Raw genomic sequence first — 23,888 nt, forward strand, 5'->3', positions numbered from 1 at the left:
GACTGACTGTCAGCACTTGTCCACCTCTCTATCTCCATCGGATTTAATTGGCACTCTATGAGGTGTGAACCAAGCCTGATTTCAACTAGGGGACCAAAAGCAGATAGACACACCTGCTGTCTTGAGAGAGACAGAGGGTTTTGCCCCTGCCGTCCACGACCTTTAACGTCTCTCGTCCGCTTTGGCTATTAGACAAGGAGTGCGTGCTATTCTGTGGTCATTAACAAAAGGTGCCTAGACTAGCTCAGTTTCTTCCAAATTAGTAATAAATGTATTGTTGTAACTGTCCGTTTAATCGCCGTGCCGTGGATGATCCATCTCCAGTTGATCGCCAAACATACATATATGGTCGTCGTTGATCGGGCTGTATGCTTAATTTTTAGATAAAGGAAGGCTGTATTTTTATACTGATACTAATCTTCAGTTCCAATCCAAATAGCCAATTGAACGCAGTGTCTTCTTTTTCAGTTGTTCAGAGCACTAGCATTCACTAGAAGATTGGTTCAGTCCCGCCGTGCCTTAAGTTCTAGCTGTTTCCAAATGTCAATCACATTTCATGGACTGACACGATGGTCTCCGACAAGAAGATCAGAAGAACACCCCAGTAGTTAGCCATTGATTTTTCATACATTAGTAGCATGTGCACCTCAGAAGATGGCTTTGCTTTCTAGTTTGCATGAGATGGGCTCCATCAACACGGAGTTACCCGTCCTCGCTCCAATTCAACTTGTGATCTCTATTGGTTGCCGTGCCCGTGCGGTTCCCGCCGGTCTGTCACGCTAGGGACGCAACAGGCTAGGAAGGGCCGGGGACATTGGCGGTATAAAGAAGAGCAACAGGTTCCAAATCAAATTGATCTCTGAAGTCTCAAGTAATCAGGCTCATCACCACTGCATTTCTGACGAAAAGTGAAAACTGGGAGGTGGTGAAAAAAAGTTCACTAACGTGCATGGAACTCCAAACATGCTGACTCTTGACCCTCGTTTGGGTCTCCGCATTTCCAAATCGTTAAAGCTAGCAGCAGCACTCAGCCACCATTCAGCATCTTGCTACCACTCGCGAGCTAGCTCTAGCAACTTCTGCCATTGATCTTTGCTCTTCCATTATTTCTCTCCTCATGCGTCCCCTCCTTGTTCTTTGTGGCCTTCTTTTCTCTCTGCACACTCCCTCATGCTCCGCGGCCACAGACACACTCTCACGCGGCCATGCACTCGCCGGGGACGAGAGGCTTGTCTCCGGCAATGGCAAGTTCGCGCTCGGCTTCTTCCAACCGGGCAGCAGGTCCTCCAACAACACACTCAGCTCATATCTTGGCATATGGTTCAATAAAGTCCCCAAGCTGACTCCCGTGTGGACTGCCAACGGAGATAACCCGATCACCAACCCCACTTTGCCGGAGCTCATGATCTCTGGCGACGGCAACTTGGTCGTCATAGCTCATGGTACTGTCATATGGTCTACCCAATCCAACATCACAACCAACGGTACCACCGTTGTACTCTTGGACAGTGGGAATCTTGTTCTACGGAGCTCCTCGAACACTTCATGTGTATTTTGGCAGAGCTTTGACCACCCGACAGACACCTTTCTGCCGGAAGCTAAGATTGGTCAAAACAAGGTCACTGGTCTGAACCGTCGCCTTGTCTCAAGAAAGAATTCGATTGACCAAGCTTCAGGTGTGTACTCCTCGGAGCTCGGCCTCGATGGGATCTTCATATCGTTATGGAATTCATCCGAACGGTACTGGTCTAGCGGGGAGTGGAACGGCAAGTTCTTCAGCTCGATACTGGAGATGTCGGCGCAATCAGGTTTCGTTGCATGCAACTACACGTTTGTCAACAATGACCAAGAGGTTTACTTCTCCTACACCGTGTTGGATGAGAGTGTGATCATTCAGAACTTCCTAGATGTCTCTGGTCAGTGGAAGACACGCATATGGCTGAAACAGGACTGGATGACGCTAGCCCTCCAACCAAATCACCCGTGTGATGTCTATGCTGCATGCGGGCCTTTCACAGTCTGCACTGAGGATGAAAATCTTTTGTGCAGCTGCATGAAGGGTTTCTCTGTACGATCACCTCAGGACTGGGGGCTAGAGGATACAAGAGGTGGCTGCATCCGGAATACTCCATTAAACTGTCGCGGTGGCAACAAAACTGAGATAGGTATGACAGACAAATTCTACTCTTTGCCAAGAATTACTCTGCCTGAGAATGGCAAAAGTATAAATGCCATGAGCGCGAAAGAATGTGCAGATGTATGTTTGAGTGATTGCTCTTGCACTGCATATTCCTACGGCAAAGGTGGTTGCACTGTATGGCATGGTGAATTGCTTAATGTAGTGGCTGGTGGTATTGGAGAAATTCTTTACCTTCGCCTTGCGGCAAAAGAGCTGCAGAGTTTGAAGAGAAAAAGAGGTGGAATGATCATTGGTGTTGGCACTAGCACATGCATCGTCTCTTTTGGTTTCATGTTTCTGATTGTGCTCTGGAGGACAAGGGGGAAGTGGTCTAGTCACACAATGGACAACGATCATGGTGGCATTGGGGTCATTGCATATAGATATGTTGATTTGCAACGTGCAACTAAAAACTTCTCAAAGAAGCTAGGCGAAGGCGGCTTTGGTTCTGTGTTTAAGGGGTGCTTAAGTAACTCGGTTGACATAGCAGTGAAAAGGCTCGAAGGTGCCCGTCAAGGAGAGAAGCAATTCAGGACCGAAGTGAGTTCAATAGGAATCATTCAGCATGTCAATTTGGTCAGGCTGATTGGGTTTTGCTGCGAAGGTGGTAGGAGGTTACTTGTGTATGAACACATGCCAAACTGTTCCCTTGATGCCCATCTATTTCAGAGCCAGGGTACAAGATTGTATTGGAATGTTAGATGCCAGATAGCTCTTGGAGTTGCTAGAGGGTTGGCATACTTGCACCATGGTTGTCGAGACTGTATTATACATTGTGACATCAAACCACAGAACATACTTCTCGATGCATCTTTTGTTCCTAAAATTGCAGATTTTGGAATGGCAAAGTTTCTAGGAAGGGACTTCAGTCGTGTTTTGACTACAATGAGAGGAACCATCGGATATCTTGCTCCTGAATGGATTAGTGGAATAGCTATTACATCGAAAGTTGATGTTTACGGCTACGGGATGGTCCTGCTAGAGATCATATCAGGAAAGAGGAACTCAGGTAAGGAATCTTCTAGCAACAGTGACCATGCAAGTTATTTTCCTGTGCAAGTTGTTCACAAGCTTCTCAATGGAGACGTTGCGAGCCTTGTAGATGAAAACTTGCATGGTGATGTGAACTTGGAGGAGGTTGAAAGGGTTTGCAAAGTAGCGTGTTGGTGTATCCAAGATAGTGAGTTTGATCGACCCACAATGGTTGAGGTGGTACAATTTCTAGAGGGTACGTTGGAGCCCGGTATGCCTCCAATGCCTAGATTACTCGATTCTATCATAGGGGGCTCATATTCGACATGATTGCGTGTTCTGTAGCTTTACAGAAGCAATCCATGAGAAGTTTAGAGTTCATTTGTCTCATAGTATATAAATAAAAGTTTTCTTTTAACAAGATATCCATGTTCCCAAGAGATCTTGTCATACAAATAAAGTTAGTTATTGTATCATGCACGATCTCTATGTACCCCGCTTCGATTGTAAGTTGAGATGTCAATTGGTCGATTGGTCGCATGACGCGACCCGCCCGCCTTCGAGTTTTAGGGGGACGCAGGTGCGCATGGGTACTGTAGCATGTGAGTTGTAATCTTAAAAAACTTTCAAAGCTGTAAAGGAATGTGTCAATAGCTGCCAAGACCCATCAACTCCACTACCTTTAGTAGAGTCATAGCCAAATCATAACCACAATTCATGGGTCCCTCTAAAGCTGGCACGATCGATCGGGTTTAAATTGATGTAGAACTTTTGAAACGAACAAAATGAAGTTCCAACTGAATCGGTCCAATGGAATAATAAATAACTACAAACTGAATTAATATATCGGGGTTATCTATGTGCAATGCAAGGTGATTTTGTTTTTTTCTTAAGCAAAGTCACATCTTTTTATGAGTCAGATCGACTTCTGTCAAACAACACATCTATTTCCATGTAAATCCAATGGTCACAAACGTTGACTCAGACTTACGGAAAAATCAGGTGACTTGTAAATAGCAAATCCAATTATATAAAGTACTCTTGCTTGAATTAACTTATCTAGGTTCCGGATCGGAGGTCTTTGGATTTGGAAATTCTTTTTACTAGCATGGTTTGGGTTTCAAATTTATTAGAGAACTTTGTTCTTTAGATTGAATCTTACAACAGAGTTTTTTTTTTTTGAAAGATTTTGAGAACCCACCACTAGAGCCCATCCAACCCACCAAACGCTGGAGGTTTTTGCACTTACTGACCGTCATCACTTGCCCACCTCTCTATCTCCATCGTATTTGATTGGCACTCTGAGGTGTGAACCAAACCCGATTTCAACTGGGAGACCGTAAGCAGATAAACACACGTACGGATGTACCTGTTGTCTTCGGAGGCGGGATCCTTCGCTGTTCCTCCCGGCCGCTGACACACAGGGCCAGAGCCGCATGCAGCGAGCGTACCGTTACGACAAAGGATCCGCACCTGTTGTCTTCACATAGAGAGAGAGTTGTTGTCTCTGCCGTCCATGAAAACATACTGTTGTAACAGTACGTTGACTACATTCCGTCACGTGCTGTGGATGATCCGTCTCCGTTTGATCGCCAAACATATATACCAGCATACATCTATGGGCTATGGCCGTCGTTGATCGGGCTGTATTTTTCTTTTCAGTGATACTAATCTTCAGCTCCAGTCCAAACATCTAATTCCACGCAACGTCTTCCTTTTCAGTGGTCCGATCCAGAGCACTCGCGATTCACCAGAAAGCAAGTTCAGTCCAAACGTCAGTCGCATTTCATGGACTGACGGATGGTCTCCAACAAGATCAGGAAAAACTCCTCACTTACTAGGTTGTCATTGATTTTCATTCACTAGTAGCATATGCATCTCAGGAGAGGATTATATTAGCAGCCTCAGTTGTCGATAAAAATTTACACATTTTGTTTGCAGTTGAACTTGTGATCTCTATTGTTTGCTGAGCCTTCAGGTAACTCCATGTGTTAACCCAGATGCCCTGCCCTTTGTCACACCAGTGACGCGTAAAAAGGGGACGTTGGTAAAGAAGAGCAACGGATTCCAAATCCAATTGATCTCCGAAGTCGCCAGTCTGCATCTAAAAAGAAGTGGAAGGTGGAAGGCCTCCCTCCACTTTATTGGGGGGAAAAGTAAAGGTCACTGACGTGCATGGAATTCTTATTTTTTGCGAGTAAACGTGCATGGAATTCTAACCTTGCTAACTCTTACCCACTTTTCGGGTCTCCGCGTTTCCAGATCGTTAAAGCTAGCGACAGCACTCAGCCACCATTCAGCATCTTGCTACCGCTCACGAGCTAGATGGCAAACTTCTCCCGTACGTTCATCTCCGTTCTTCCACCTCCCTCGTCATGCGTCCCCTCGTTCTCTGTGGGCTTCTTTTCTCCCTGCACACTCCCTCATGCTCCGCCACCACAGACACACTCTCACGCGGCCATGCACGACGAGAGGCTTGTCTCCGGCAATGGCAAGTTCGCGCTCGGCTTCTTCCAACCGAGCAGCAAGTCCTCCAACAACACCCTCAACACGTACCTAGGCATATAGTTCCACAAAGTCCCCAAGCTTACCCCAGTGTGGTCTGCCAACGGGGATAACCCGGTTCCATCATGTGGTCTACCCAGGGACGGCAACTTGGTGGTCTTAGCTCAGGGCACCATCATGTGGTTTACCCAGGCCAACATCACAGGCAACGACATTGTTGCTGTACTTTTGGACAATGGGGACTTCGTTTTACGGAGTTCCTCAAACTCCTCAGACATATTTTGGCAGAGCTTCGACTTCCCGACAGACGCTCTTCTATCTGGTGCAAAGATTGGATGGAACAAGGTCACCGGTTTGAACCGCCGCATTGTTCCGAGAAAGAATTCAATTGACCAAGCTCCACGCTCTCCTCTGGCTTGCAGAATCAGCCTTGGCCTTCGGGTTTCAAAATGCCGAGAGTTCTGATGTTTGATGGAGAATCAGATCCGAGAGAATTTGTCATGAGCTTTGATGCGGCAGTCGAATCTGTTGGTGGAGATGACACGACACTGGCGAAGGCCTTTGTGTTGACAGTGAAGGGAATAGCAAAATCTTGGTAGTCCACTTGGCCCCCGGGGTCAATATATTCTTGGGAGCAGTTGCGTGATGCTCTTTTCTGCAAATTCCAAGGCAATCATGCAGAAAAAGTCACGATCGGTGACCTCTTTGTAGTCAATCAGTAGCTGATAGATCCACTTAAAGACTACATGCGTCGTTTTGTACATGTGCGCTGTCAAGCAAAGGGCGTCAGTGAGGACACAATCATCGATGCTGCTATTCAGGACATCAGAGGAGGGCTGCTGGCAGGAAGGCTAACACGCAAAAGGTCGGAGAGGGTTTAGGAATTCTTCAACAAAATGGAGGAATATGAAAGATCCGAAGCAGACCATCAGGGAAGGAAAAGCGAAATGACGGCGTTAAAAATGCCGAAGCCTTCTCCCTCCAGCAAGGAAGGAAGTAGTGGTCAAACGAGAGATAGGCCAAAGCACTCAAAGAAAAGCGATACCTTCGAGTATGTTCCGAAACAGAAGGAAATTAACCAGATAGAATCCAAGCAGGAAGACATCTTGCAAGAGGTTCTCGAAGCCTTGGGTGGTGGAGGCCGCAGCAGCCGAAGCGGTAGAGGTCGTGGAGGCCGAGGTGGCCGAGGAGGATGGGCACTGCGTGATCCAAACACACTGTATTGTGAGCTACATGGTGAGTGTGTTGGTCATACAACTATGCAAAGTCCACATATTGTAGCCATGAAGGAAGGCCTAGGGAAGTAACAGTTCGACCCTGCAAGAGTAGTGCATCACGTCGCACCATATAGGTTGCGCAATGCGTGGCAATGTCAATAGGGCTAGGGCCAGACTCACGGGCCAAACACTTCCGCGTTCACTTCTCAATGGCATCCAATGGCTTCAAGGTAGCCATATGTTCCAACACCTTCACCTACATCAGATCATACCTATGCTCAATCAATGGTTGTTCAAGCATTGCTTCCACCCCCTCCGCCAAGACCCGCAATCAAAGGCCCCCCCCCCCCCAGAAACCAACAGGTCGGTAAACACACTAAGACACATAATGAACGTGGTGTTGGCAATCATTCGTAGCTCTAATAAGAAAACTGAGTCCAAGAGGCAACGAAAAGAATATGTATGAAGAGTTAACTATGTCGGCATAGGCCTTGCCTTCGTCCATTTGAAGTGGTCTCATGTCCCCATCATCTTCTCACATGAGGACATAAGGGTCCTGGAATACCCACATACAGATAGATGCCTTCATCATCGCGGCTAACATTTCAGGAAATGAAGTCCACAATATTCTGATAGACGGCAGCAGCTCGGCAGATATCATCTTCGCAGATGCCTTCGATAGGATGGGTTTGCAGCGAAGTGGTTTACAACAGGCTGGATCTCTGCTGATGAGCTTTGGCGGTAAAGCAATCAACGCTTTGGGCAAGATCGAGATACCAGTCTCTTTTGGCGAAGGGTCAAACTTTCAGGTAGAAAGTGTTATTTTCGATGTGGTCGATATACCATACCCATACAATGCAATCTTAGGAAGAAGGGTGCTAAATAAGTTCAGGGCATACCACACCATGGATATTTGTGCATGAAAATGCCTGGCCCCGGAGGAGTCATCTCGGTGCTGGGAGATCAAAAGATGGCGCGAAGAATTGAAGTGGGAAATATTCTGGGCCGACGCAATGTCCATGTCATGATAGAACCTTTGTCGAGGCCATTAGAAGCCGAAGATATACTCTAGACATAACGAGGGTTGAAGGTTGAACCCGAAGGCCATACAAAGAAAGTATTACTATGTCAGAATAGACCAGAAAGAGCTGTGGTAATAGGAGCTGAAATGACACAAGAAGCTGAGCAAAGAATGATAGAGTTCCTTTGCAACAACGAAGATGTCTTCGCATGGTCGCCGAAGGATTTGCAAGGGGTCAGCAAAGATATCATCGAACACACTCTGAACATTGATCTGAAGGAGAAGGCAAAGCCAAAGTAACAAAGGCTTCAAAAAGCATCAAAATAAAGAGAAGACACATCGAAGGTTGAGGTACAAAAATTGCTCGACGCTGGGGTCATACACGAAGCATTACACTCCGAATTGCCCGCCAACCTGGTGTTAGTTAAGAAAAGCAATGGAGAATGGAGAATGTGTATTGATTTCACAGACCTGAACAAAGCCTGTCCAAAGGATGACTTCCCTTTGTCATGTATTGACCAATTAGTAGACTTCGTAGCTGGCTGTGAAATGTAAGCTTTTTGGACGCATACTCAGGATATCATCAAGTTTGGATGGCGTGGGAGGACGAGGCAAAAACAAGTTTCAGAACCTCCTTCGGAATATACTGTTTCGTAAGAATGGCCTTTGGCCTTCGAAATGTTGAGGTCACCTTCACCAAATTGGTCCAGATTATACTGCAGTCATAGTTGGGGAGGAACGTATCTGCATATGTGGATGATATAGTGATCAAGAGTGCCAAACAAGTTGATCATTTGGATGACCTTGGGGAGACATTTGGCAATCTCCGAAGCGTGGGTTTAAAATTGAATCCAGAAAAGTGTGTATTTGGTGTGCGCGTCGGGAGGTTGTTAGGATTCTTGGTATCAAAAAGGGGCATCGAAATAAACCCAGAAAAGATAAAAGCAATACTTGATATGAGGCCTCTGAAGAACAGGAAAGAGGCACAGTGATTTGCTGGAAGATTGGCAGCTCTGAGCCGATTCGTTGCCAGATCAGCTGAGTGAAGCCTGCCTTTCTTCAAAGCCATCCAAGGCTCCGACCTGTTTAGGTGGAGCGCAAAGCAGCAGAATGCTTTTGATGAGATGAAAGAATATTTGACGAAGCTTACAATGTTGACTAGCCCAGACCTCAAGGCCGAGTTGTTACTATACATTGCAGTTTCCCCTTCAGTAGTAAGCGCAGTGCTTGTGCAAGAAATGCATGTCGACGAAAAATTGAAGCAGTTTCCGGTGTATTACGTTTCGGAGGCATTGGCTAGGCCGAAGAGATTCTATTCTAGGATGGAAAAAAATGGCATATGCAGTGGTGATGGCCTCGTGAAAACTTTGGCATTATTTCACAGCACACAAGATAACAATACCGACCTCTTACCCCCTTCGCGACATGTTTGAAAACCACGAAGCCACAGGAAGAATTTAAAACTAGGCCGCGGAGATAGCACCTTTTACATTGACCTTCATCGTGCGGACGGCAATAAAGTCTCAAGCCTTGACAGAATTTTTGGCAGATTGGACACTGAAGGACGAAGGCCAAGAAGAAGTGCCATTAGACCCTGTGTGGATCATATATTGCGACGGAACTTGGGGGGCTTCGGGGGCTAGCACCACAACAGTTATATCTTCACCTTCGGGCATAAAACTGCGATACGCAGCCAGACTCCATTTCCGGACAACAAATAATGTTGAAGAGTACGAAGCAGTCCTCCTCGGCCTTCGTGAGGCTAAAGCCCTCGGCGCCCGATGGGTGCTGGTCAAGACAAATTCCCAGGTAGTCGTATGCCAAATTGATAAAACTTTCCAGGCGAGGGAGCCAGAGCTGGCCAAGTACATGGTAGTCGTGCGAAGCATGGAAAAACATTTCTTGGGTTTTACTATGAAGAGCATCTCAAGAAATGGCAATTCCAATGCTGATGACCTTGCCAAAGCTGCGGCACAAAAACTGTCGATGCCTCCGAATGTTTTTTATCAGGATCTGAAGATACCAGCTATAGAAGCACCGAGCAGGTGGCCCGACATGTAACAATAGTTGAGAGTGAAGATTGGTGACCTTCCATAATGGCCTACCTTCAGGGCCATTATGAGCTCGAAGACCCAAGTAGAGGCAAAGCGTATGATGCAAAGAGCCAGAAACTACAAGATTGTGGGGGTTGATTTGTACAAGATGGGAGTTTGTGCATCGATGCTTCAATGCATATCCCAGATAGAAGGGCAGAGCTTGCTCAGAGAAATACACAAAGTGTTGTGTGGCTCACACATCGGCACTCGAGTGCTCTTCAAAAAAGCATTGAGGCAAGGATTCTATTGGCTGAAGGTCATTTCCGATGCGGAAGCCACAGCCCGAAGCTACGCGAAGTGCCAATACATGGCCAAGAGCTCTAACAAGCCTTCGTCAGCAATACAGCTCATCCCACCAATTTGGCCCTTGACTTGGTGGGGGATTGACATCGTAGAACAGTTGCCAGTAGCTTCGGGAAACTTTCTCTATGATGTAATGGCAGTTGAGTACTTCTCCAAATAGGTGGGGGCGGTTCCATTGGTGAAGATCACGTTAAGAAATGTTCAAAAGTTAATGTGCAAAAACATCATCTGTCGTTTCGGCGTTCTGCGCGAAGTAACAGTCAACAATGGAACGCAGTTTACAGCGAAGGCTTCAAGCAGTTTTGCAAAGATATGGGTATCAAAATTTGTTTCGCTTCGGTATACCATCCTTAGTCAAATGGAGATGTGGAGAGGGCGAATGACAATGTTCTGGCTGGTGTGGCAAGGCGGTTGCAGGGTCTCCCAAAGGGGAAGTGGGTCAAGGAATTACCGAAGGTATTGTTGTCACTCAGAACAACAACAACCAGACCAACGGGATTCACGCCGTTTCACTTACTTTTCAGCGAAGAGGCTATGACTCCAAAGGAGCGTAAAAACAAGTATTTACATGTCACCGTCGAGACAGCTCAAAATGAAGAGCTGGTAAAAAAAGATACACTGGAAGAAATCGGAATGTAGGCCGTTGAAAACTTGGCGAAGTACCAAGAGGAAACAAAAAGATGAAGAGACAAGATTGTGTCTCCGAAGGAGTTCACTCCAGGAGACCTTGTGCTCCGAAGGCTTCCTAACGCTTCAACTGTGGGAAAACTACAAATCAAATGGGATGGACCTTTTCTAGTGAAGAGTTCAAAGAGACCTGGGTTTTATCACTTGGCTACTCCCAAAGGAGAAGAGCTTCCACATACTTGGAATGCTGACAGCCTTCAGAAGTACTATGTGTAATTGAAGACGTCAAAAGGAGGCTTCGCCGTAATATGCGAAACACCTGTAGTAACAAAGGGAACCCCTCATCAGGGCGTGAGGTTTTTAACGAGGCAGTCACCTTTGTAATCCCTTTCGATTATATGAAATTACCCCCAAGAAAGCATGTGCTTTGATGTAATTTATGCATGATTCATCGTCGAAGTGATGCAAGCCTTCACTTGAAGGGTGCACACCAATCGATGAAATAAGGCGGGCCAAAACCTAACCAGAAAAAGTCATGGTAAGGAATGTCAAAGTGTGCCCGACACCTTACCCTTCGACTTAAAGACAGGCACACACCCGCAGGAAGAAGCCAAAGTGTTGTTTGACCTTAAAGCAAAGGTAGCACACCTCTTGATAGGGGCTATGAGCGTCTGCCCTAGCTCTGAAGACTTAATCAGTTCTTCGGATCATAAACAAGACTGGAGCTAAGAGTGTCAGCCCCGTACCGAAGTCAAAACTGACATTCGGAAAGAAAAAGTCAAAGTGTTGCTCAACCTAACATAGTCAATGCACCTTCGGATGAAAATTCGATGTGTTGCTAGCCCTCGTCAGGCAATGCACCCCTGCAGAAAGAAAAAGTGTTGACCACATCAAAACAACCATTCTCTGTATGCATGTGTCAAAGTTTTCCTTCTACACACGCACATTATACTAATACATCGAAGTGTTTATTCTTCATGTGTACAAGCCGAAGTAAGGCTAAGCCTCGAATCAAAGGCAGCACACATCCGGCTTCAAATAAAAAAAAAAGTTTGTGTCGCTAAGTCCAAGTGGGGGCTACACACTTCGGTATGAACGGAACTAAAGCATTACTCAAATTGGAAATGAGAGAAATGCGCACGATGAAAGAAAAAATTCAACTTTGATCACAAAAACAACAAAACAAAAAAGATGAACACACCCTTCGGCCAACATACAAATGGTCTTCGAATCAAAATATATGAGCAAAGGCACTATGAGTCTGTTGAAGCAGCGCTCGACTAGACGGCTCATGCTGAAGGTTCCAAAGGCTAAAAAGTTGGGGGACGGCGTTTTTCAAAAGACACTTCACACGTTGCAGCTAAAGGTCCCTACAGCTAAACAACTAAAAAGTTGGGAGGGGGCGGCGTTTTTTCAAAAGACGCTTCACACACATTGCTACCGAAGATCCCAACGGCTAAAAAGTTGGGCGGGGGGGGGGGGACGTTTTTTCAAAAGACGCTTCACGCATGTTGCTGCTGAAGGTCCCTTTGGCTAAAAAGTTGAGGGCCGAAGGCTGTACATTTGACTGTGACCAAGTTGGAAAGCGATACCTCGCCTTGCAGAAAAAGGCTTCATCGGGTCCAGCGGGGACCTGATATAACTATCCAAAGAGGTGTCAGGCAAAGACATAGGCAGAGCACCATGACCTTCAACAAATGGTGCTCCCTGCGAAGTCTAAGGTTGCCGCCAATAACAGAAATGCATGAGCAAGGTTGGATTGTACACTTCATCTACCGGCTCCCGCTTCGGCTCAAAGAGCCTTAGCAAGGGGTCGGAGTCTCCACGCTCTATCCTACAAATTTCTCGCTCGACCCTTTGGATCTCTAAGTCCAAAAGGGTGAAATGACTCCCAAAATATTTTTGACTTAGTGTTTCTAGCGTCATACAACCTACCCTTCGCTCGCCAATATTTACCAAATTCTATGTCAAGGTGGCGACGGTGGAATGAATCCCAACACGTCCATGATATGAAAAAGTTGTCCCGCATCATAGTTAAAGGGACAACACCTTCGGCTACCTATGTAGAATCTGAAGGAAGGACCTGCACAGGAAGCAAGGATCGTCAAGATATTTAACAAGAAATGAAGCAAATATACGTTACAAAGCCTTCGATAAACGTTAAATGTTTCGATCGTAGAAGATGATACAATGTCGCCCCTCGCTTACACATGCTCCAGACACTCGGGCACATTGGGTGCTTCGGTAGCTCTTTGCAAAGGGGCGGGCGGCGAAGTAGGTGGGATAGAGGCTCTTGTAGCGGCCGAGGCATCCTTGGCCTTCGCGACAACGTACAACAAGAGCCGGACATAAATAAGTGCGAGAATAATAAAACAATGCAAATGCATCGTGAATAGAGAAGATGCTTACCCTTCGTCAGTTGTTCTCCACCTCTTGACAGGTGAGGTCGCGCCTGTGTTGGCACCAGTAGTTGCTAGTGAAAGCTTTGGCAACGGCCTTTGATGCCTTCGAAATCGCCCCGGTCGACATGTCCGGGGGATAGCAAAACGAAGGGCTCTAGAGCGCCTTGTGGTGGTCACAGCCTGTCATCTCTAAAGCTTGAATAAGGCTTCAGCCAGAAATCATGGCGTAAAAATCGCCATACAGGTGTGCCACTTGCTGAAGGCAGTCAAACGATTCCGCAATCCACCCAAGAAGACCGTCAAGGTCGTCGTGGTCGAAGGTTGGAGTTGAGGCCGAAGCACCCAGTTCTTGAAGAGTCTTGCCAATAACCTCGCTGGCCTTCACCGCCTCCGGCTCCAAGACTTCTACCTGCTTCTGGGTAGCGTCCGAAGCAAGTTGCCTCACCTCACGCAGCGCTTCACTTTGGTGTTAGTTTTCAGTTTTTCCGGCCGCGTAGAGGGCACCAAGCTCCGATATGCCTACTTCAGACTCCTCCACACGTTGGCGAAGGGTTTCAACCTCCTTTCCCAACTCCTGCGCGCTCAATATAGCCTCTTTCATCTGCCAGAGATACTCTCTAAGTTTGCTTTTGGCCTTCTTTGCTCTTTGGAGCAGCAGCTACCACATCGCCTCCGCCCCTTCCAAGCGGGCCTCCGCCTGTTCCGCGCGTTTGTGCCTAGCTCGCGTGAGCAGCATGCCTGTAACAAGATTATAAGAATGAGTATGCGAAGGGCATAATAATAATTGAAAGTACCTTTGCTGCCACAACGTCGAAGGCGTTCATAAGTTCAGGAGCAGGTTTTTGCACCAGTTGTATCTCGAGCTCAGGGAGGACGAAGTTGTCGAGTATGCTCTTCACGTCCTTGACCTCTCCAACACTCGGTTAGAACGAGGTCACTCACAGGGCTTCGACCTCTATGACCCTAGCGTTGCGTGAGGAGCCCACTGACATAAGGTATTTTCCACCGCGACGCCACGACAGTGGCAAAGCGTTCCCCTCCTCTTCAGTCTTCAAAGCTCTATGACTTTTGGAGGAGCTGGGGTCCGAGCTGGAGGGGGATGTGGTGTCCGACTCATCACCACCGTCATCGACATTTTCTGCCCCTTCGACTCTCTCATCGCGCTCGAGCGCGGTCTCCCTCTCCTCCACTATTTCGGCGATGACTCGCAAGTCCATCGACCCATCATCATCGTCATTGCTGTTAATCATGAGAGGGGCCAACTCAATTCACACAGAAGTTGTAGCGCATTATGGCGAAGGGACGAGCACATCTGATGTGTCCTTCGGAGATGCTTGTCGAAGGGGCACTGCTTCAATGGCTTTGGGATCCCGAGGTCATCATCACCCCCAAAATCGCCAAAAGCCAGTTGGCGAGGTATTTTCTTCAAGGCGATGGCCTTCTTTCTCTTGGCTCCTTAAGCCAGAGGGTCTCCACCTTTTCTCTTCCTCTAGGCCTGGGTGGTGGAGGCCTCGCCGTTACCAGTGTTCGTAGGATGACCCTCTTCCGCATGGCCTACCAAGGACCCAGACAGCTTCGACCTATATCCATAAGCAAGGACCCGCAGCTCAAAGATTTGGTTGAGTCGGCGGCCAAGGTCCTGTTCGGTACAGGCTTGGCTTTCAGCTAATGTGAGTTTCCCCAAAAGAAGCCAGGCTTCGGCCTTCACCTCGGCGACCGTGATAGCTATTTCAAAGTACAAAAAACTTAAGAAAATGGCAGAAAATCGAAGATTAATGGGAGTTAGGCAAAGAAGCATACAAGGTTTACCCCTAAAATCAAACTGGGGGCGGCAGAGTTCGTCTGGACCATTCGGTCTAAAGGATGGAATGGTCCACCCTTCACTCAACGGCCAGACCCCTGCAGCAAGGAACTATTTGGCGAGGTTGCGAGTACTCAAGTGCTTCGCGCACCTCATAGAGGTTTCGAACGCTGCACGTTGGGAGGTCTTCAGCTGCATATCCGGAGTGTAATTACCCTTGTACTCTTGGCATTTGGACACAAGATAATCCTTTTTATCTACCTTATGGTAGAACCACCAATGTGTCCAATCCTTCAGCCACTTGGTTTTGTAGGCCACGGTAGGTGTAGCCAACCCTACTCGATAAGAGAAGTTTACGTAGCCGTAGTGGGCTTCTCTCTGGACATCATCCACAAAAACCAGTTTTGGCTGGTGATGGAGCTGGTGGGCGGCAACGAACGCTCTGGTTGAGGCCTTCGCTTCTTCTGACCTTGCCGCCCAGGCAAAAAGGCTAAGCCGAACAATGGTGTTCGGTGTTAGCTGATGGAGAAAGATCTCAAACATCTTGAGGACCTTCGCCATCATCTCGTCGTAGGGTAGGCGAAGTCCAACTTGGAAATAATCCACAAAGACAAGGGCTTCGTCGTCTTCTGGCATCAGTCTCTTGGTCCTTAGGAAGTCTAACCTTCGAGATATCACTTATAAGGCCCTCTTTCTTCAGACCGGCCAGGACTCCTTTGTTGACCTTTGACCTCCCAATCCAGTAGGTCTTCGGCTTACTGATTTTGCCTTTCGGAGCCATCGGATCAACCTAAGTACGAAGGAGGGCGAATAACTTCGTGTAGAGCATAGAGAGATGAGCGTAAAGGCTTGAACGTAGAGGCTCGGTAAAAACAAATGAACCGCGTGGTGGTCTATATATATAGCGGTCAGAACGCCAACTCAAGTGCGTTTGAGAATGCCCATGTTGGAAATCCAATCGTCGCATTAATGGCAGTTAAGAGAAATGAATAGTAATCAATGTCTCGAGATTCGAACCGTCTCACCATAATAAAACCGTCACTCATAGAAAAATTAGACCCTTTGAGTGAGCAAGGGGGGCTGATTAGCAAAAGGTAACTCGTATAGCAAGAGGCCTTCGACGAGCTGCAGGGGACGGCGTTCGGTGATACCATCTAATTCACAAGTTTGGCCCATCGAGGAGGAACCTTGCTCATGGGGGATTGCTGTTGGGGGAATGGTCTCACAGGCCCCTTCGGACATCGAGTCGAAGACCTTCGCAGATGCCGCAAGCTAACAAGACTTACAGTTACCGTGGATCTTTCATGTTACAGGAACCCTTTGGAAAGCTGAAGGAACCCTTCGGACTCTCTGCGCCGAAGGAACGGTTCCGACAGTTAGGATTCGTTGGGCCTTCGAAGCTCAGCCAAAGGACTTCGCTCGACGCCACGAGGGAGTCGCTCGAAGGGACTCTGAAGGTGCTGCCGAGCGGAGACCTTCGGAGGTCCAAGCGAAGAGTGACCCGAGTCCTGCATGAAGGAGCAAAGGGCGAAGGCATGGTCAAAGGTAAGGACCATTGGTAGCAACCGAAGACCATGAAGGGCAAGATTGTCAATAATCTGGATGCACTTAGGAAAGTACCATAATATCTTCGAATATGCTGAGCATGTGGCAGTTGGAAGGGTAATTTTGTAAACTGTAGCAGGGAGTGGTTGGGTATAGCCTATAAATAGGGCATAAATGTAATTGATATGACGGATGACATTAATACAGTAAAAGGCTTTCCCACTTTGTGTACTTTTCCCTATAGCCTTTGGATCACTCTAGACTCCGAAGGCCCATCACTATATTGGCGGTGCGAGTTCCCAACAGAATCGTATCAAGTTCATATTTGCATCTTACTTTTACAGGAAATGAGGTATTTGCTTAAGGAATTTCCTAAATTGCTTGATAGCAAAGATTGTGCCAAGATTTTAGAAGTTAGGTGCGGGAATGGAAGCACTGCTGTTTCCATTCTACGGTAATATCCTCAGAACTATTACTTTGTGCAGCCGCCTAGCTTTGGTAGTGAACATTTATTGAGTCACCTAATCCATAGAAGACAATGGACGGATGCTTTCTATTTTTATTGCATTTCATGCTAAAAGGTGTAGTTGTGCATGAAAGGATTCTCAGGTGTTCTCTTAATGGTTTCGACATTTTGAATCATCACGCTTATATGAAAGTGATATTTCAAGATATATATGGAGAAAATAATGCTAAACTGCATCAGATTATATAGGAAAGCGTTTTTGTTTACCACCCAACAATAGCATATACCAATTCATAAGTTCTATGTACTCAGATGTTTCGTATATACAAGTTTTCTTTGATGTGGATTATTTTTCAATATTGCTGAAATAACGAATGTCAATAAAATGAAAGGTAATTCAGTAATGTAATTGGAGCTTGCCTAGCTACTGACCTGACATATTCTTATGATCTTTGTTTGTACGTCAAAAGAGGAACATGATTTGCTTGATTGCTTTAAAACAGAGTTAATCACTGCCAGTTTGGGGTCAATGATAGTGTGACCTGATGTTTAATCATAGGCTTGAATGCTTGATGGTAAGACGCAGACCAAGTTGTTCATTTAGGTTCTCCTTTTGGTCATGGACTTCTTTGTAGAATAATGTAATGCTATTATCATTACTGTTTTTTTCTTTATGCAATATGCAATAACCGTTCATTCCACAATATCCGTTTCCATTCAGAAGCCATAACATTTTGTTTACCAGCCTTTCAATCTGTCAAGAATACATGATTAAATCAATTGAGATATTCACATTGGTGCTTAATGGTGTACTTCTTGTGCCTAGGTGGGTTATGAACTTATGATATAAAGTTGTCGAAGTAACCATTAATTTTCTTGAGTTGATTTGTAATAGATCCATTTTCTTCTAAGATTGAAGAAAGAGTTGTCGTGGGAAGGAAATATTCGATTTGAGGGGTGGATGATCCATTGAATATTTTTTTATCTGAACCAAGGAGTGCATATCACAGGTACATTTTCATGAAATTATGTTGTTTTATCCTTTTTGAATTACCCTAATTCTCATTCGTTCCTCTCAGCCCTCTAAATCTTCACTGCGATTTTGATTATCCAGCGTACCACCTAACATGATCTATACTTTAGATATTTGCAAATGACATCATTGCAGGTTATAATTCAGTTACAATCCTATTGGTGGTACCATGTCTTTTTTTTTACTTTACATATGTCTACAATAAACTCTTATCTGTAAGGCATCGATTTTCCGATTGATTCTGATTATATGCCATGATGCAGCTACAGTTCTCAACAATTAACAGACCCCAAACTCACAGTATGTTATGTTGTTTCAATGGACCTTATCTATGCCCAATTCAAGATATAATGCTGTGCTTGCTGAATGCTGCTTCATATGTGACGCACTGAATCTATGAGCTGAGCTTCTTAGCCTGTTTATTCAGCCTTTTTTTCCTTCCAAATTTTGCATTTTGTAAGTCTTTCAATACAAAGTAATTTATACAGTTATTTTTTTCATGTATATAACTTCTATACAGTCTCCAATTGAGTGCATTGGACGGAGATGGATAAAGGATAATGGGGTCATATCTATGTTGGGGGAGCGCCATTTCTACTTGGAGGATCTTACTGGAGCAGTGCCAATTGACTTATCGAATGCCATATCCTGAGAACCTGTTGTTATTTTAAGACTGATGTCTGGTTACTATTACCTTCATGTGAATAATCTATAAATAAAGATCCATATCTTTGCTATGTCAAATAAAAATGTGTGTCAATTTAAACTTCCTCCAGCCACCTGTAAAGGAGTATATACACGGGCTAGCATAGAAGACTTACCATATACACAGAAAATTTTGTACCAACATCTGGCATTATCCACTGGGGTTTCATAGTTATTGAGAAAATATTACCACTTTCCTTAACATAGAACACAAAATCACTTCAGGTTTTTTTTTTTTTGAAAATACTGTAATCGTCGCCCAGGGGGAGCTGCTTTCAAATGGTATTTTCCAGGTTTAATTCTCATCTCCTAGAAAATTGAGTAAATTTTAAATCACTATTTTGATATATGTTGCAGAAAACAACAACTTTGGATGCATATTTCAAAAATCTATAACTATTTTGTCACATATTGCAAAAAAAAATACAACTTTCTCATCGTGAGCTCACCTGTCATCCTTTATGGTATGTAATAGGAGGATTACCGTAGGTCCATCTACTGTCAGAGGATGACAGGTGGGTCTACGGTGAAAAAGTTATAGTTTTTTGCAACATATGTCAAAATAGTTGTAGGTTTTTGAAATGGACATTAAAAGTTGTAGTTTTTTACAACACGTGTCAAAATAGTTGTGGATTTTTGAAATTTACTCTAGAAAATTTGCATCTCTTTCCTTTATTATTTATTCTATTTTACATTAGTTCTTGATTTTGTTTTATAGTCATTGTTGAGTCCTACTCTCAGGATGTTCATAATTTTTAGAAAATGGATAAAAGCATCTAGTTTTTTCATCAAGAGATGCATACATCTAACAATTGATTATTACAATATCTTGGCATATTTAGCCAACATCACATAAGGAGGAAATATGATTAAAAAGAATATGAGTGTCATGAAGGTTGTAATCTATAACTACATAGTCACCTGTACTTAGCGTAAAGCTCCATTGCCGCAACCTCTAATGTATGTAAACTTTTAAAAATTCTTTCCTTTGATTCTTCCTGTGTAGCAGTCTTCAAAACTTTAGCCAGTAAGTTCCTCTAAAAAGTGCCTGCATGAATGACATACTTGTTTTTTTTATAAAACTCTATATCATTACGATAAAATCAAATAGTCTAAAAAAAGCCGTTATCACAATTAAGATTTTTTTCTTTTTCTTAGCTCCTATCTCCCGTAACCAAATACCTATCATATGTGAAATGTTCTTTGGTTTGTTAATCATTAAGGCTATTCTGACTATATACCAGATTGTCTAGCCAAGGAACATTCAAAGAAAATGTGCTAAATATTTTCATTATGATTACAAAATGAGCATTTGAGGTTGCCCTTCTAGTTTCTTTTGATCAGGTTATCTTTGGTCAAAATCACCCCACGTTCTATATACCATAAGAAATTTTTTATCTTTAACGGGAGCTTGAGTTGCCAAAGAAACCTGTTGGGGGTGCTAATGGGGTGGTTTAGCATTTGTTTGTACATCGACTGGACAGTAAAATATCCCTTCCCATGCAGATCCCATTTGTAAATGTCTCTATCATTAGAGAGCTAGATATGAATAAGTTACAACGTCAATTATTGCCATTCAATTAGCTTATTCCCAATGATCGGTGGTCGGAAGGATAAATTAAGAGATATGCTTCTCATTAGTTTTGCAACTTTGGCTTGTTTATATCTCACCATATTGTACAGCAAGGAAAATTGTTGGATTAGTGGGCAATTTCCTAGCCAAGTATCATTCTAGAAATGAGTTTGTTTCTCATTTTGTACTTGAAAAAGACCCTATTTGAGGAAATCATTTTTAATCTTCATAAGACTAGACCAGAAGTGTGAATCTCTTGGCTGTCCATGGACTTGAGTGAGCGCTTTGGAGCCAAGATATTTATTCCTGAGCAGTTGTTGCTAATTCTCATTCTCATTAAGCAGCTTAAAAAGCCATTTGATTAGGAGACAGATTTTTTTGACCGAAAAGTTGGTAATTCTCAAACCCTCTTGGTCCCTAGGTTGGCAAAGAATATCAACATACTAGTCTATATTTTTTTCTTGTGATTTTTTCCTTATCAGAAGAACTTAGATCGCAAGTAATCCAACCTTTTTAGGACTCCACATGGGATCTCAAAGAAAGACATCATAAAAATCGGAAGACTTCTGAGGACTGAATTTAGAAGCACTAACCGGCCTCCAGCTGACATCATCTTCCCTTTTCAACTGCTTAACTTCCATTCAAACCTATCTTCAACCTCCTTCCAATCACTATTTCTTAATTTTCAGTAATACGTTAGAATGCCAAGATATTTAAAAGAATATGTATTAGTATTGCATCCAAATAAATGTGTATATGATCTTCACATTCCTTTGCCTCTCCATAACAAAACAACTCACTTTTGTCGAAGTTTATCTTCAACCCTGAGAGCTGCTCAAACACAAATAGGATGAGTTTCATATTCTTAGCCTGTTCCAAATTATGGTATATGAAAATGATGTGTCATCCATATATTACAGAATAGACAGACCATCATCTAACAAATGTGAAACTACTCTTGATATTTGACTATCACTTTTTGCTCTAGATATTAAAATTGCAAGCATATCTGCTACAATACTAAAAAGGATGGGTGATAGGGGTCACCCTGTCTCAGTCCTTTGTGCGTTTGGAAATAGAGGCCAACCTCATCATTGATCTTAATTCCTACATGTCCTTCTGGCATAAAACTTTAGATCCACTCACACCATTGTTGGAGAATCCTTTCATTCGCAATGTTTGTTGAAGGAATAGCCATTTCACTTTGTCATAGGCTTTCTCAAAATCAATTTTCAATATCACGTCATTTTGTTTCTTCCTATGTAGTTCATGGATGGTTTCATGTAAGATTATTACTCCCTCCATAGTGTTTCATCTTGGCATAAAGGCGGTTTGTGTAGGTTTTATTACCTTTTTCGCCACAGTACTAATCCTATTAGTGCCCACTTTGGTGAATATCTTAAAGCTGATATTTAACAAACATATAGGACGGTACTCTTGATCTTCAATGCCTCCCTATTTTACAGTACTAATACTATTAGTGCCCACTTTGGTGAATATCTTAAAGCTGACATTTAACAAACATATAGGACGATACTCTTGATCTTCAATGCCTCCTTATTTTTGGGCTATATATGGCCAATTGCCCCTAGTGAAAATTAGAGAACAATGTCATGATATCACCCTTGATCACTTCCCAAAATACCTGATAAAATTAAGCTAGGAAGCCATCAGGCCGTGGAGCTTTATTATCCTTCATCGGAAATATCGCATACCTACCTCTCCTTCATTACAGGGTGCTGTAAGGATATCGTTTTCTTCTTCACTTCCTTGGGGTATATCATTTATGCATGACTCGTCCATTGCAAAATTATTATGCTCCGGCTTGCCAAATAACCCCTTGTAATATTTAGTGATATATATTTTTTTAGCTCAGCTTCCCTAATATAGTTGCCGTTCTCATCCTCTAATTTGTATACCCACTGCTATAGGTGTTTACCGTTGGCTACTAGTTGGAAATATTTAGTATTATTGTCACCCTCTAGTAACTTCTTCACCTTGACACGCTGGTACCATTTTAGCTCTTCTTCTCGTAGTAAATGTATAAACCTCTCATTAAGGCAATTCTTAAAGGCCACCTCATTAGGTGTTAGGGAATTTATTTCCGCCTTTTGTCGAGCTCATCGATTTTATTAGCCAACTGTTTCTTTTCTTTCTTTAAAATTTCAGCGGTATGTTTGGTCCAACCCCTCAAATATTGTCTTAGGGATCTGATTTTGTTTCACCATTTTTCAATGGCATTGGTTCCCCAATGTTCACTTTACCAAATATTAACAACCATCTCAAAGAAATCGTCTCGAATTAACCATCCCAATTCAAATTTGAAGGGAGATTGTTTTCCATAATGGAAGGGAGCACCTGTATTGAGCAATAACGGAGTATGGTCCAATCTTGCCCTGTCCAACGCCTCAACTGAGACCTTTGGATCTGGCTTCCCATTCCGTACTCATGAGTATCCTATCAAGTTTTTCGTATGTTGGAGGATCAAGATCATTTGCCCATATATATTGGCATCCTATCATTACAATCTCTCGTAGATCCACTATTTCAATTACAACATTGAATAAACAGGGCCAACGTGGATCATAATTATCATTATTCTTGTCCTCCGGTTTCCGCATAATATTGAAATCCACTTCAATTAATATTGGGTGGGTTTCAGCACTACAGACATGAGCCATTTCTCTTAGAAATACAAACTTAAGATCATCTTGGGTTGGTCCATAGACCACTAATAAAGCCCATGTAAACCCGTCCTCTTTGTTCTTTAGAAGGAACTTAGTATAGAAATCACCTTCCACGATGGAGCCAATGTCAAATACTGTTGCATTGATTCCAATTAGCATACCACCAGATCTATCTCTTGGAGGCATAATATGCCACAAGTACTCAAGCCCATCACATAGGTGTCTGTACTTCTACCTGTCTCCATAATGGCAAGAAAGTCTAGGTGTTGTTCTTTAACAGTATCCGAAAAGAAGTTATGTTTAGCCAAGTCTGTTAGATCTTTGCTATTACAGAAGATACCTTTCATTAAAGAACTATTTTGGATGGGGTGTTTGTTTTTTTAGGGTGGTTTATCTTGCCCTTGTTTTTTTTTTAGAATTGGACTTTTCTTCCTTAGCACCACGTTTAGATTGTAGCATATTTGATCTAAACCCTCATTATCGAGGACCTCCATTAAATCACGGCATACGTGACTGAGGTGCGCATCAAGTCCATCCAATTCATCCTCATCCACTAACATTTCAGCATGAGGAAGATTCTTAGCACTATGTTTATTTCCACTAGTACCAGATTTTTTAGCATCAACAGTAAGATGATCTACTTCTATATTCTTAATAGAAATAATAGAGTTTATAGTCTCACTATTATTCCTACCCATAGAAACACCTAGGTTTGTCATGTTGGAACTAATAATGTCAAAAGGCAGAGAAACAAAG

The 23,888-nt window shown here is 43.8% G+C and overlaps 1 protein-coding gene across 1 annotated transcript; it reads left to right on the forward strand.

The window, feature by feature from the left end:
• Nucleotides 1–260: 260 nt before the first annotated feature.
• Nucleotides 261–3,566, forward strand: LOC133924198 (G-type lectin S-receptor-like serine/threonine-protein kinase At2g19130). Its single transcript, XM_062369637.1, has one exon. The coding sequence runs from the start codon at nucleotides 1,118–1,120 to the stop codon at nucleotides 3,479–3,481; it is 2,364 nt and encodes a 787-aa protein (XP_062225621.1). The 5' UTR covers nucleotides 261–1,117; the 3' UTR covers nucleotides 3,482–3,566.
• Nucleotides 3,567–23,888: the final 20,322 nt, after the last annotated feature.

This window comes from Phragmites australis, chromosome 7, assembly GCF_958298935.1.
Source record: "Phragmites australis chromosome 7, lpPhrAust1.1, whole genome shotgun sequence".
In the NCBI taxonomy this organism is placed as follows: domain Eukaryota; kingdom Viridiplantae; phylum Streptophyta; class Magnoliopsida; order Poales; family Poaceae; genus Phragmites; species Phragmites australis.